The following is a 15,541-nucleotide window of genomic DNA, read 5'->3' as shown; positions in this document are numbered from 1 at the left end:
ATTGGTGGTTCCCAGAGACAGGGGCATGAGGGTGAAAGTAGTAAAAAAATACAACAACAAAGATGAGTTACATCTGTATATGTTGACATAGAAAGATACTCATGGCCTTGAGTGGTAAAACCAGTAGCAGAAAAATGTACATGCTATAATCTCACTTTCATTGGTGAGAGAGAGAGAGAGAGAAAACTCTGAGTTATATTGTACATTAGGAGCATAAAAAGATATATGTAGCACTGCTAATCAGGATTATTTCAAGATATTCTCTCAAGTCCACACAATGCCAATGCCTAAAATAAAATACCCAGCAATGAAAATTAAAAGCAAAAAGAAAAAATCCCAAAGCACAATAAAATAGAAAAAAATTAAAGCAGAATTTCATTTTCTAAAAAAATTAGTAGTGCAAAAGAAATAAAGCAACGCCTTAAAAGCACTTCTGAATAAACAATGCCAGATGCTAAAAAAAATATTCTTTTTAATTTTAGGAAGAATGCATTATGATTTTAGTATCATAGACCACTTTAAACTATTGCTGGAAACAGAAAAACAATGAGTGTTCCACTGGGTTGTAGAAACTCCAATTTTTTAAAAATGAGAACAAAATGAACCAATGGTACAAAAAAAAGCTATTGACCTAGAAAACAATTTCAGAAACCTAAGATATTCACTCTGAAATGTCCAATGTCCATGTTGCCTATGAATGTGAAAATTCATAGGCAATAATATAATATAACAAAGCTACCAAAAAAAGTTGCTCTCATGCGGCACTCCTCCTTTCCTTTCCTCCCAGCCTACTCTCAAGACAGTTGTTGCCTTCTGTCCCAGCAGTCTTTCCCTGTGAGACAAGATAAGCCTTCTTCACAAGTTTTCTTAAGTATGGAGAGCAGTACCAATAAAATGACACTGGTCCTGTCAAGATAGGATAAAGTATGTAAAACAAAAGGATGTCACGCATGTCAACAAAGATGGCTGTCAGTCTCTCATGATACTGTGGTTCAAGAAGGAAACTACCTAAGTCATGCCAGGCGCCCTGCAAAATGCCTGCCAGGGCAGCGTATCCAAGATATCAGCACACAGACACATCTGCAAAGAAGGGCACACCTACTGATAGAGTGCTGGGGGCTCTTGGCCCCAAGGCACAGAATTTTCAGCCCAATCAGGGGCCAAGAATTTGGGTATCATTGAGGTGGACTTCAGACCGACCACCGAGACAGCAAATCTCCCACCACAAGATGCCATTCCACACTACTCTGGGCAACACACCACTGGAGGCTCTGCCTGTCTGAGCTCCAGAACTTCCACACTACTTGAGGCACCGCTCCATCCCCCAAGACACCTGCTTGTCCTACAGACGATTGGGCTTCAGCCTTGGATCTAGTCAGCAGAGATCTTCCTTGCAAGATGCTGATGACTCACCACCCGCTGCGCTGTCTCCTGAACTTGAGACTGAAACTCTGGGAGTCGAGTTCATTAATCTACCATTGATTATTGTGTATTAATTCTGTGTGGTGTTACAGAGGATAGGATATTAATGTAATGTCAATGTTCTATCTTGTGTGGACCTACATTTAGTAAAAGGTGAGTCTGGGCAACAGCTGTTGTGGCTCTCACCTGGTTCCTTGCCGCTGCCAGGTATGAACTCAGCCGGGTGACCTACTTCCCTGGAACTGAAGGTGCACCCTGACTTACAGGACAGACTGTAATGTGACCTTCCTCAGGAGAAACGGCCTACAGGGGTTGTATTGAGGGTGCTCACGACATTGACCTAGGTAGCACTTGTGGCGGCCTTTACCAAACTACCAAGGTTGCAGCTGTCATGTCACTGGAAAACAGCTTCTCATTTCCTCAGGAGCAGGAAGTCCAAGATAAGAATTCACAGCCTAAAAATGAAAAAGGTACACAGGTTCTCTTCAAGATTTAACATGTCTTCGAGAGGAAGACATTTAGATACTATATGTTTATTAAATCTCTGAACTTTAGAAATACAGGATCATGGCTTCAGGCAACTAACAAGAAAGATAACAGTTTAGGGCATCAAAGATAAGAATAGCTTGAGATCATCCTATTAAAGGACTGAAAAGGAATCTTAAATCCACAGAAGCTTCAGAAACTCTCCAGTGAGCAACCCCATTATCCCGGAAGAATCACCCAAGGGGCATTTGACTGGGATCAGCTAGAGTCACTTAACAATAAAATAAATAATGCAAGCAATAGGGTAATCACCAATATATGGTGAAGTTTAGTTACTTTGTATGACAGTCCTTAAAAATGAGGATAAAATACTTCCAATACTTTTCAGAGTGTCATTTCTATTAATCCTGAACGAGTTGAGGAAGGCAATTTAGGTAAATCTAAAGAAATAATATATTTCTTATTAGAGAGTCCAGTTGTTCTTTTTAATGGATAAACATAGGAATTTAGAATGAATAAAGACAAAACACAGTCAAATTATTTTAAATAATAAGGGGTTACAGTATTGCATACTGTAACCATTGATTTTAAAACACACCATTATGTAAGTGCCACTCAAAAAGAGAAAAAAATGACTATTGCAAGGCTTTCTTATTGCTTAGCATTTTTATATTCCGTTTTTTTGAAACTGCTCCTGTAAGCTTATTGAAACGTGGGAGTGACCATGCTACGCAGAGGGATGACTGAACACACACATGTGGAAGCAGTGAAAACGCTCATATCTTCCATCTGCCTGACAGCTTTTGTACGAGGCCATCAATTTTAAGACACAGCCTGATTTCAGGATTGTTAAAATGTTAAAACTAAACAAAAAAAGTGTGCCTTAGAATTGATGAAATAGAACATGCCAAATGAGTTACTTTCCAGGTAGGTTTTAAAGGAAAAAGGGTACTTAAAACAGATCAATATGATTCAGTGTGACATTATACCACAAGGAATGTGCAAAATGCCTTGAATAAGGACTTGACTGCTGCCTAGGGAAGCACAGAAGGCTTTCCAGTTGGGGCACAGAGCTATCCTTGGAGTGGGCAAAATTGAAAAGAAGAGGAAGAACCCAACATGGTAGAAAAAAAGAGTTTAAAGATGATGGACTGCCCTGGCTGGTATGGCTCAGTGGATTGACTGAGCGCTGGCTCTATGAACCTAAAGGTTGCCAGTTCGATTCCCGGTCAGGGCACATGCCTGGGTTGCAGGCCAGGTCCCCAGTTGGGGGCATGTGAGAGGAAACCTATCCATGTTTCTCTCACACATTGATGTTTTTCTCCCTCCCTTCCCCTCTCTCTAAAATTAAATAAAATCTTTTTAAAAAATTTGATTGATTGGGGTAAAGTTCCTACTTCAAAAGTCCTGACATCCTATAATTTGGAGATTCAAGCATGATCACAAGGTTTTCACGACACTGGCCCCACCAGTGTCTCTCATCAACAGGCGTACCTCGGAGATAGTGTGGGTTTGGTTCCAGATCCTTGCAATAAAGCGAGTCATAATCTTTTTGCGGGGTCCTGCCTTCATTTTGTAAAAACCACAACGTCTATGAAGAGCCATACAGCAAACTGCAGTACAACAAAATATGCGTGTATGTACTTGAGTGAGTGAGTGTGTGAGGACAGGCACTTGTGTTAGGGTTGTCTGTGGCCAAAGATCACAGCTATTCTCCTTTCCTTGTCCCCCCAGAGAAACTCGAGAGCGAGAAGCTGAATGTTGCTGAGGTCACCCAGTCAGAGATTGCTCAGAAGCAAAAGCTGCAGACTGTCCTGGAGAAGATCAATGAAACCCTGAAACTTCCCCCCAGAAGCATCAAGTGGAATGTGGACTGTGAGTTTTACAAAGAAAAATGGGTCTGGTAAATGGTCCTTCTGGTTGGTCCCTACTGGGGTTTCCCTAAGAAGCCATCCAGCAAACTGCTGCGTGGTAGATGCAAACCCATTCATCTGCCTGAGGAGGGACACCTCTCACACAGAACATGTCCTCCATATGTCTGGGGCAAGTAACAAAATGTCAGATCCAGTGTGCCTTTCTGCAGAAGCTCATGTAAGACTGGGAGAGGAAGAAAACTCATATTCATTGAGCTACTTCTGCATCCCAGCCCAACCTTTGGAGAATGCCCTTGTCTTCAGTTTGTAGGGGTTTCAGGAACCTGAGATCCCTACGTTCAGGCAGCGGAGAAGCCGGGGAGCAAGGAAACGGGACAAAGCCCTCGGGCTTCCTCTCACTCATTTTCAGGGGGGTGGGTGGGGGGGGGGGCAGGATATGGCTGATATTGTAGGCACTAGAACGGTTTTTAAATTCAGGTTTCACAGCTAGGTAGCTTGAAGATCTCAGAAAGTATAAACCTTTTATTTATTTTTTTCCTGCCTCAAAGGTCTGGATGTCTAATTTGGACTTAATGACTCCATCTCAGAACTAACATTAACTCGGCAAATTGGGTGAATCCACAGTGACATTCTTTCCCATAGGGAGTCCAGAGTTGTTTTGTTCTTTGCAATAGATAAAAATGTGAATTTAGATTGTGTTCTTTGCCTTTGTTTTAAGTATGAAAGGGTGTAATATTATATCTGATTGCATCCAATTTATAAAACTAAAATGGACACATTCCCCATAAAAACACCTTTCGGACTTGACGAAGAAAAAGGAATCTTACCTCTCGACTTAGAGGCCCAGTGGCTGCCAGTCTCATCTCTTCAATAGGTTTCTAACATCTGACTTTGGAGGTAAGATGCCAAGTACCTCCTTCAGCATAATTACACCTTTGCTTGCACAGTGCGATGAGCTGCCTCTCACAGCACTTGGAACAGGGCATCCTCTGCTGAGGGAGACAATGGGGAACGAGGGCAGGAGGAGGGGAGGCCAGGTCTCTGGGCCCCCGGTGCTATCCAGCCTGTGTCTCAGGAATCCTAATAGTGTTCAGTGGGAGAGGGAAAAAGGAGGTGTGATCACTAGTTTGAGAAATGTATCTGCATTTTGGAAAACAACGACATTTAGAAGCATTAAAACATAAAGTCATAAGCATTGAAGTCCTCCCACCAAGACCCCTGTTTGGTGGTGGTTGTTTTTTTATTCTATTCCCCACACCTCTGAATCTGTATTATCTCCGTGCACCCTTCCTAATGAAACAAAACACCCTTTAACTTGTCAGGGAACCCAATTTGGGGAAGGCTGAGATAAAAGAATGGAATTTTTTAAAAAAATATTTTATTTATTTATCTTTAGAGGGGAAGTGAAGGAGAGAGGAAGGAAACATCAATGTATGGTTGCTTCTTGTGCATCCCCTGCAGGGAACTGGCCCCTGCGGGGAACTAGCCCCTGTGGGGAACTGGCCTGCAACCCAGGCATGTGCCCTGACTGGGAATCGAACCGCGATCATCTGGTTCGCAGGCCCATGCTCAATCCATTGAGCTACACCAGCCAGGGCCCAAGAATGGAATTTTTAAAAGCCTCGTGAGGACCATCATTGGCTTTGAATGATTTGTTTCAGGTTTACTTTCATTTCTTATAGGAACATGTACATGAGTAAAGTAATCGCTCATACCACCACTCTGGTCTGGAGGTTTTTATTTTTGCCCAGCACTGTCTCTGTCAATGCGTATTTTTACTTGATGAAGTTAGGTACATCTTGTGTTTTGTTACTTTCACTTAAGAGTAAATCATACGTATTTTCTGTATTCCCATGAGGTCTTTGTCGTTACCATTTTTTGATAGCTGCTCTATTTCGTGGGATAGATATCCCATAGTTACCTCAAACCCTTTGTCATTGACACCGATCCTTCCAGGACATTTGGTAGCCTATTGCTAGTCTCAGCTAGTGCCAAGCTGAATGTCTTAGGTTGTGTCTCTTTTGGCTTCTCTTGAATTATCCCTGTCATAGATTTCCAGAACTGAGATAAATTCCTAGGTTGGAAGGAAGAGTCACCTGGATGACTAGCTCCCTGGGATGTCTCGGGGCTTCGAGGATGCTGGGCCTGTTTACCCGCAGCAGTGGTTTCTGCCATGAGGAATCAGGCACAGCCCCCGGGGGAAGCTCCGCCCCTCCTCTCTGTTATTCCTCCCAGTCGTTTCTGAGGACATCGTGTCATTTTCCATGTGGGGTAAAGGTGGTGAGGAGAAGCCTCGGGCTGCCGTTAGCCCTCAGAAACCAGAACAGTTACACTTTGTTTTCATCCATTTTGCCTAACTGTTTTTAGAACAAACGTTTTCTCTGCTTAATTAAAAAAAATAAATCATTGAAAACCACTGGTCTAAACCACCCTCCTGCTGTTGGACATAGTGTTTTCTAGGTTTTTTTTTCAGTGATAACGTATTACACAATATTTAACGTCTTTGTACGTGTAGTATGTGTGAGAGGAAGAGAGAGACTGTAAATATTTCTTTTGAAAACGATTCCCAGGAGGAGGGAGCACTCGTGGAAAGAGTCTGGCATCTGTGTGGTGCTTGTGACGCAGCTCTATCTATTGCTCACCAAGACAGTCGAGATGACGCACGAGGTCGCCAGTGTGTAAGGACAACCTTTTGGACCGCTGCTCCTCGGACATTATGTTTTGTCATGAAGAGAGAGAGGTAGCACGCATCCTCCAACCGCCGGAGACTAGACCGATGGTGTGGCAGTTCCGATAAGATCGGGGAGCACACCACGTCAGTGGGCCAGTCCCATGCTGGCAGCCTTTTTCGAGGCTATAACTATGGGTGGAACTTTGACAATGGCCCGAAGCCCAGAACTGAAAACTTCTGGAAGGCAGAGTTAGAAGCAGATCATTGGCTGTTTGATGGTGGCGTTGAGCTGCTGTTCACAGGCAGTAGAAAAGCTTCTTTGAAGTAGCAGTGATAACAAGAAAGTCTAATGAGTTCCCAAGGAATGTCTGAATCATTTCCTTTTCTTGCTGATTTCTCAAAGCTTCTGTGGAGCAGACTCATCGATCCTAGCACAGACGCTCTAATCGTGGGCCCAGTTCGTTCTAAGTACAAAAAAAATGGGCACTTTCTGTTCTTTCCTTAAGTGCCCTTGTAATAAAGAACCGTGGGGCTGGAAGGACTGTGAAGACAGGTCAAGTACCTGGTGACTCTTCCCTTGTATGAGACACAAAGGGGAGAAAGTTGACGTGGTTTAATTGCCTGGATGCCAGGCACTTTTTCAAATTATAGTAAAAATGATCAACCATTCCTAGGCATCTGCTATGTATGGGCTAGGGCTTTGCCTACATTACCTCTGGAAATTCTAACAACCTATATTTCTGCACCGGCACAGTGATCCCCATTTGGGAAGATGAGCAGACTGAGGCTCAGAGTCCTTGAGTAGCCTACCCATGGTCTTACAGGCAGTTAATAAAGGGTAGAGTTGTCGAGTCAGAACTCAAACTCTAACCTAGCCATGTGTGTGCCCAATTAAATCAGTCTTTTTCTCCTCACTTCTACTGAGAAAACTACACCCCAGAGGTTGCCCAGCTTTCTCCATAAATGGCTTAACACCCAGCACATTGCCCAGTAGTTCCAGAGGCCAACTGGGTCATAAACATTCCCTCCCAGGGATTCCCTAAGGGGCACTGCCTACCCTGACCATACATGACGCTCAAGAGAGCACAAAACCCTGTAGATATCTTTTGTGCTTTTCTCCAGGGATCTTTAAAGACCTGATCCAAGGAAGGGATCCAGTGTTCCTGACTCAGCATCCATTTATTGAGAGCCTACTTTGAGCATAGCCTTGGAACAGGGGTGGTGCTCAAAGGTTTCATTGAACAGGGGTAATAACCCAAAGGTTTCATTCACAGTCAAGTTGGAAGAGAGGAAGGGTACAAAGCAGACACATCCATGGTTATTAAAATAGAGTAAATAAAAACATGGATGTGTTGGAGAGCTGATCCGGACTCAGAATGCAGCCACTGTCATGGTCTCTATGGGAACCTTGGAGTAGAGCAGAGAGGCACTACATTGAGAACCCATCAATGACATGTTTCAAGAAGCAGCTCCTTGGGATCTGGACAAGAATGAGGGGGCCCAGCGTGTGAGGTCTGGGATGACTAAGGGTGTCCATCCCCTGATTCTGTGGGTGAGATAAAAGAACCAATGGATGTGGTACAGCTGCATTTGGACTATCTGCTTGTATCTGCCTAGAACCTAGAAGATCCCCTGATTTTTTTATCATCTTTTATTTCAGCTGTTCATGCCAAGAGCCTGGTAGCCATCCTACATCTGCTGGTTGCTCTGTCCCAGTATTTCAGGGCGCCAATCCGACTCCCAGACCATGTTTCTATCCAAGTAGTTGTGGTTCAGGTAAGACAGAAACCACTACAAACATCTGCACCCTTAAAGCAGTGTGACGGCTGAGTTCCGATGACACACTCGGTCATCGGAGTGTGTCACACTCGGTAGCTTGTTAGGACAGCTGAATGAACATCGAGTATTCTTGGGTGTGCTGTACTTTCTAACAACCTAGAAATTGTTATTTCTAACAATTCTTGGGAAGCATGTGACTGCACTTTCTGATGTGTGTGGGCTTATCTCTAGGAAGTGTGCAAAGGGCGGAAGAGCGAGTGCTTGTGTATGGGAATGCCTTGTATGGGGCATGTACCTGGGGTTTACGTGTTATTCTCAGGAGGGTGTCTATGTAACATACATTCCAGGGTGTATAGTGTGTATGTTTGTGGGGTGTATCTAGTAGGATCAGGAGGAAAGACGTGTTGATGTGTGTGCTTGTGCACGTGTACCCTGCAAGCCATAGAGAATCATCATTTTGGAGGTAAAGAGTGTACTGGGAACAGACGAATGCGGGGGCATGGGTACATGTGTGTTTGAGAGACCCCAGCGGGCTGTGCCCATATTGAGGGTGCTGCCACTTTTCACTCGCCCAGAGAAGCACAGCTGGGATCCCAGGTCATCTTTTCCAGATCGTTATTTCCACTCACATGACTGTGTAATTTCCACAATGAGGGTGTGTACATGCCCTGTGACTATCTCACTCGACCCCAACCCCATTAGATACTTAAATTCATTTTCATTTTCCAACTCTATGCCATTTAGCAGAAGGTTGTCCTTTTGTGTGCTTGTATCCGTTCTTTTCCAAATAAACATGCAGCAAGGGAGAACTCTGCTTAGAAGCAGCTCCCGGAGTCTCCAAGGTTCCGGAATAGAGCCCAGTGTGGCAGTTCTGCTGGCCCTTGGGAAGGAAGAGCTTTGAGGGCTGGTAAGCTTGCCTCACCAGACCAGGCCAGTTTCAAGGACAAAAAGGTCTTTGAGCTGAGCTTCAGGGATCAGACATTAATGGAAGAAGACTTGGGGTGCTGCTTAGTCAGCTGCTCAGTTGTGCCCTAATGAAAAAGTATTTCTTTGACACATTCTGGGTACTGGACTTGCTAAGCATCAAGAGGGTGTAATAGGAATATGACACCTTGGCCCTGCCTGCCAAGAGATAAGCAGCAGAGAGCGCTATCAGAAGCCCATAGTCAATGCGAATGTATGTGGTTCAGACACTAAGTGCAGCTGACTGAAAGGGACTAATTGGCCTCATTCATTGAGCACTCAACTGTGTCAAACACGGTGCTAAGCATTTTCTGTCTGCTACGGATACGCAGCCAGCCCAGAGCTTCCTGGTACAAGCATCTTCCTAGTGGATCCAGGCCATCTCTACTGTGTTATTTTTACCAATCAATAATGTGTGAATCCATTTCATTATATTTTTTTAAATTATGATTCCAAATCCGAGCAGAAGAGGGGGGCTCCTATTTTGAAACAGTGGTCACAATAGCCCATGCCTCCTGCCTTATTTTGAGCTCAATTATGGACCATCTGAAGGCTGTTGTTGGTTTAATTTCTCCTGTAGGCAGTTTTGTTAGCATGAGGGAGAAAAGAGGACACATTACATAAAAGGGCATCAATGCATGTCAGGTTTGATGGGGTACTCTGCTTTATCAAGTTAAACAGGCACAGAAGCAGGACTCAGAATTGGCTGTGAGTCACTGAACTACAGAGAGCTCCTTAGGGAACAGATAATGGAGCGAACTGAATCGGGATGCAGTGTGAGGGGTTATTTAACCCAGATTTCTTTTCCATACCATATGTAAAAGCATTTAATTCTGCATGATGTTGAGGGTGAGGTTTATGTCTGTGAATGGCCTCACAAGACAAGGACACAGATTCCATCAGCCCCGTGTGAAAATTTTATGTTATGTTAAAGCTGAGTTTGGATAAAGTTCTGATTTATCACCACTGGATCTCCTTTAAATGATGTTTTTAACTTCTTCCTTTACTTTGATAATCCATTTTTCTTAGTCTAATTCAGATATACGCTTGGCCTTTACCCAGCTCTATCTTTCCTTCTGTCAAACTATTTTGTAAGGACACTCGGTTCTGTGGCTATTGAGAATGGAAAGAGAAGGTTCTAGAAGTTTTGGCAGGTGACGAGAAGGCAGGCTTCTATTGAGACACCAGCGCTTGGAGGGTTCTTTCTGGACACTCATCTCCGCCTTTGTGGAAAATGAGTTTGCTCTGACAAGTGCTTCCATGCCCAGACCACCCTCCAAGTATAGCTGACTAGGAAGGAACCTGAAAAAATGAATCCCGCCTCCTCACGCCCATCAGAAGGCCTTCCTGAATCTGAACACTCCTTTCTTAGCCCCCATGACCATGTGATGGGGTTTAAATACTAAACCAGCACTCAGCCGACTCCCCATTGACTCCTGGCGCCCTCCCTCCAAACTGCCTCCTGAACACATTGTGCTCTCCTCACTCTGCTTTTTTGCTCGGCTCCCCCCAACTGGAATGGGCTCTCCTGTGTGTCCAGCCCAATTCTGTGTGTCCTTTAAGTTCCACCTCAAGGACCCCCTCCTTGGAAGATTTCCCAACCATCTCTGCTGAAAGTGCCTGCTCTTATCCTGCACTGAGCTCCACCTTCTTTCCCCATAGGGTGACCACATGATTTCTTATCCATGACACTTTTGAGATCAAAAGGGGATCCTTGTGATCTCAACTGAACTGGGTCATCAGGCAAAACCCCTGGCTGGGGGAAACCATGCTTACCTACCTGCTTCATCTGTGCTGTTTTACTCCGTGTTCCTCAAGTCCAGAAACAATGTCGTGCATTCCATACTGTTTGCTCCAAGGTCAACACAGGGGCTTGTACATAGAAGGCACTGATTAGCAAAATAAAGAAGAGTGGATGAAGAGTTGTAGGGATGGGATAGATGTCAGATACATGGATGGCTGGGTCGATAGGTGGGTGGGTCTCCAGAGTATTTAACCTTTTCTCAGAGAGTGCACTAGTTACCTGAGGACTGTACGAGTTATTTAAAAACTCCGATATTACATATCCATTACAAAAAACAAAGAACAGCAACCAAAANTCCTCAAGTCCAGAACCAATGTCGTGCGTTCCATACTGTTTGCTCCAAGGTCAACACGGGGGCTTGTACATAGAAGGCACTGATTAGCAAAATAAAGAAGAGTGGATGAAGAGTTGTAGGGATGGGATAGATGTCAGATACATGGATGGCTGGGTCAATAGGTGGGTGGGTCTCCAGAGTATTTAACCTTTTCTCAGAGAGTGCACTAGTTACCTGAGGACTGTACGAGTTATTTAAAAACTCCGATATTACATATCCATTACAAAAAACAAAGAACAGCAACCAAAAACTCTCTCTCTGTTTGAATTCGTCAAGTTGGCCTCAGTTCCTCCACCCCAATCCCCCAGCTGAATGTGTTTCTCAGCTTCCCTCTGCGGCCCCAGCTGGAGGGCAGACACACCCTGGCCTTCATTTCCATTTGGTTTACTGTGGATTACCCCAGGAGGCGAACAGTGTGCTTCCAACAGAATGTCTTCCAATAAAGAAAGAAAAGATGCACCATCCAAGAAACAGCCTACTTGTTTGGACTAAACATGAACTGCACTTAAGTACAAATGGTACAGTCCAGCCCCGGGAAGTCGGGGGCCTCATTTCTTTTCTGGAAGTCTCTCAACTCCAGAATCACTTTTTAACACCAGGAACTTTCTCAGGATCAGGAATGCTAATCAGCTTTTCATATTTTTCTAAAGCATATTTTTCTCTCCTCCTCCCAACCCTTTTCCCCACCCCTGTTTCAGAAACGAGAAGGAATCCTCCAGTCTCGGCAGATCCAAGAGGAAATAACCGGTAACACAGAGTATGTCAACACCATTATTGCCAGCGATTCCGTAATGGAACACAGATGTTTCTCCGAAATTCGTCCATTTGCTGATATTTAGTTTTCATTTATTGGGAGTGCAAGAGGGATTAGACCTCAGCCAATGATTGTAGTTTAGCCTTTTCCATGCATTCAAAACATGCCTCTCGGTGCTTAAGGTACAAACTTGGGTGGGGAAGTGGGGAGAGAGAATTAGCGATGATTGAAAATTTCTAATTTCGTGGCACGCCAGGAAAAAAGTGTGCCCCCCAAAGCCAACCAGTGTGAAATCGCCGTGCTATAAACATGGGATTGAATTTAAACTGTTAACCTTCAAAAGGACATTTTTCTTCCTTTTCTGAATCTGATTTGGTCACGTGCCATGACCCAGAAAGCCCCTCTCCACCTGAGAGTGGTGTTTTTGTTGTTTTCGCTTGCGTTAAGGAATTGGAGTGTCAGAACATGTAAGAGGTTTGCCATGGGGAAGACACGTTTGTGTCATAGGCAGAAAGAGCAGGACTCTGGGGGCAGCGTGGGGGCACAGTTCAGACCCCCGGGCAGGCCTGAGCCCTGGCTGCATGCAAAGCCAGGTAAAGTTCATTTTGAGGACCCCTGCTCCAACTTTCCTCTATCTTCCCTTAAACGAGGAAAGCAAAGTGGAAAGAGCAGGGACCTCTAAGCCAGCCTGACTTGAGTTCAAACCCAGGCTCTGCCACTTTACCCGCCTGTGAGTTCCTTAACCTCTCTGACCTCAGTTTCTTCATCTCTGAAGTTGGGAGCATTTTGCTAACTATAGAGGATTTAATGTGGTGACAGCGCTGCCCCCCCTTCCCCCTCGCCCTTCACTGCTGTCTCTCCTGGCATTTCCTGACTCACAGCTGACCCACACCATGCAAGCCTTGCCCAGACTTGAGGAAACTCACTCCCCTCCCTCATGGTGGCTGACGGGGGTCCAGAGTGCTGCCTGTGCGGACCCCACTATGCATGTGCCTCCGAAAGGGCCTGGGAGTTGTGGGCATTTCAGGACGCCGGTAGGGCAGAGATGAGGGGTGACCCTTCCCCAGAGGCCCAGTGCATAGCCTCCACGTCACTCCAGGGCCCAGTCCTAGCAGCGGGGGGGCAGCTGCTGGACAAGGCACACTGATTCTTGGCCTTGGATCTGTGAGGGGTGAGCAGAAAGCTGCCCTGGCTCAGTCCTCATGTCCCCACCTCCCCTATCCTTTGCCAGGCTTGTCCACGGCCACTATTTTACCTTCTGGAAAAGGGGAGGCATATTTGAGAGGAGCCTGTGAGACGCTCCCAAATCAGGGAACATGAAGTTTCAGTTTCCAGAGCAATCCCTCAGCTGCCCCGTCCTTTCTATGGTCCCTCTCTGCCACCTTGCCACGTACACATGAACAGATACACACTCCTAAGGATGACAACACGGCACAGTTTATGAAGCACTTTTGTATCTGTCGCTGTTAGTAATGTGCACATGAAGCAATGATTATACTTCCTAAAACCCCACAGCCCAAAGATGGAGAAGGAGATTATCACTGGTCCATCCCACAGTTAACTCCAAGTCCATTATTCCTTCCAGCACTACCCACCCATTTAATGGGTGATAGGTGCACAGTTGGAATAAACTAATGAGAACCAAACATGTATTGAGAAAAAAGGTATTGAGCATTTACTATATACCAGAAAGTACGCTAAAATCTTTCTACATATTAAATTATTTAATGCTCACAACATGCTATTGAGGTGTGTGACATTATCCTCATTCTAGAGATGAGAGACCTGGTGCCCAGAGAGGTTTAGCAACTTGCTCAAGATCACACAGCAAGCAAATGGCTCTGTGGGATTTAAACCTAAGTAGTCTGTCTTTAATGCTTGTGTTCTTAGTACTTCGCTACTTCAGGGCTGTAAGTGCAGTTTCAGTTCCTGCCCTCTTTGAGATAACTATTGTGGATCAAAGTGAGGTACAGCTTGATGGGTATCACAGGACAAACAGGAGAGTGAAGAACTTGACCTCCCCAAGCTAATGCCCACAGCATCCTGGGCAGTGAAATTATTAAGTGCAGAATAAAATGCCAAAAGAGCTTTGGGACTTTTCAACCGAGGGCGAGAAGATTCACACTGTTTTCTTTTTCCTTTTCCTACAGGGCTCTTTCTGGAAGGCATGGTAAGTTATATAAAATTGCCCTATGGTGCTGGTGGCTGCCACAGGGGTCTAGTTAATTCTGCAACAGCTGGGAAGAACTGGCACTCAGCTTGCTTCCTGCATGTGTGTCTGCACCAGCCTGGTGACAGCCGCTTGGGAGGAAGGGTCAGTTTCCTGGTGGGAAGAGGAAAACTAACCACAGCTGTGCTGTCCTTTTGCAAGTAACCAGCCCATCGGCATTGTGGGGCTTCTGGATGGGTCCTGGGCATTTGCAGGGCAGTCTTGCTTTAAGTGTATTATGAAAGTAAAGGAAGGAAGTGTATTTACACGCTTGGACTGTCTCCGCTATCCACTCTGCCCAGCCCTTCTAGAAGCTGCCTTCTTTCTCTTTTCTTATCACAGCTCCTATCTCTTCCAGTTCTCAGAACTCTGGGTTTGTTTATAAAGTCTGTGAATGTCAGAGATCACAATCACCTTCCTGGAAGTCTCAGATTTGCCCATTGGTGCCAGAAGAGAAAAAGACGGACCCCCAGGACCATGAACCTTCCCTGCCCCAGGTTCCTCTTGGAGACTGTTCTCATTTGCTGCCTGAGATCCCTCCATTACTTCATCTCTCAGTTCAGGGAACATGGGGGCTATAGCAAGAAAAGACCCTGCAGGGGGCATGGCTTTGCTATTTCCTATGATCCTGTATTTTCTATGCATATTTTGAATGATTCCAATAATGCTAAAACAATTCAGATCAGTATGCACTCCCGTCTACACAGCACAGGCACACACATTCTCATCTCTCATCTCGTGACACACTTGGGAGGTCTGTTTCTCAAGACTGTGTCTCACACAAGAGGAAGCTGAAGTGCAAAGCATTGGAGTGACCAGATCAGTCGAGAAGGGGAGCTCACATGTGGTCCTGGGCTCTGTGGTTCCCAAGCTGCTTATTTATCCACCCTACCAGAATGTGTCATGTGGGTATCCTGGTTCTGATCATTACGGGGTGAAGTGATTTGAGATTTGGATAACACTCTACCTCCAAAAAGCTTCAGAAACACTTTAGAACCAGGACTAAATCACGATGTAATGAACACAAAGACCAAAGAGAAACCAAAAAGCCAATCCCAAGTCAAAGTGCCTGACAGAGCCCCTCAACCCCAGCCCAAAAGAGGGTTGACGTAGAGGGTGGGCACATACACACGCAAGGCCCCTCAGGTAAGAATCAAGCCCAAATCTCTGCCTGCGAACCGGCTTCCAGAGTTCCCAGTGCAGCCTCACACCCCAGAGAATTTGCATCTGTAGCCGGCCGCGTGC

General features: G+C 45.1%; 1 protein-coding gene across 1 annotated transcript in view; it reads left to right on the top strand.

Annotated features, from left to right (window-relative positions):
* The window catches only part of PARVA (parvin alpha), a 154,192-nt gene that overhangs the window by 119,596 nt on the left and 19,055 nt on the right, over positions 1–15,541 (top strand). The window contains exons 5-8 of the mRNA XM_037050056.1: positions 3,643–3,783; positions 8,114–8,229; positions 12,032–12,090; positions 14,238–14,257. Of these exons, the coding sequence (XP_036905951.1) occupies positions 3,643–3,783; positions 8,114–8,229; positions 12,032–12,090; positions 14,238–14,257 (336 nt within the window). The remainder of the gene's footprint in view (positions 1–3,642; positions 3,784–8,113; positions 8,230–12,031; positions 12,091–14,237; positions 14,258–15,541) is intronic.

Source organism: Sturnira hondurensis, unplaced genomic scaffold (genome assembly GCF_014824575.4).
Source record: "Sturnira hondurensis isolate 20B ecotype Veracruz unplaced genomic scaffold, ASM1482457v3 Scaffold0006505, whole genome shotgun sequence".
Taxonomy (NCBI): domain Eukaryota; kingdom Metazoa; phylum Chordata; class Mammalia; order Chiroptera; family Phyllostomidae; genus Sturnira; species Sturnira hondurensis.
The sequence above is the reverse complement of the archived record's forward strand: the minus strand, read 5'-3'. Positions and strand labels throughout refer to the sequence as shown.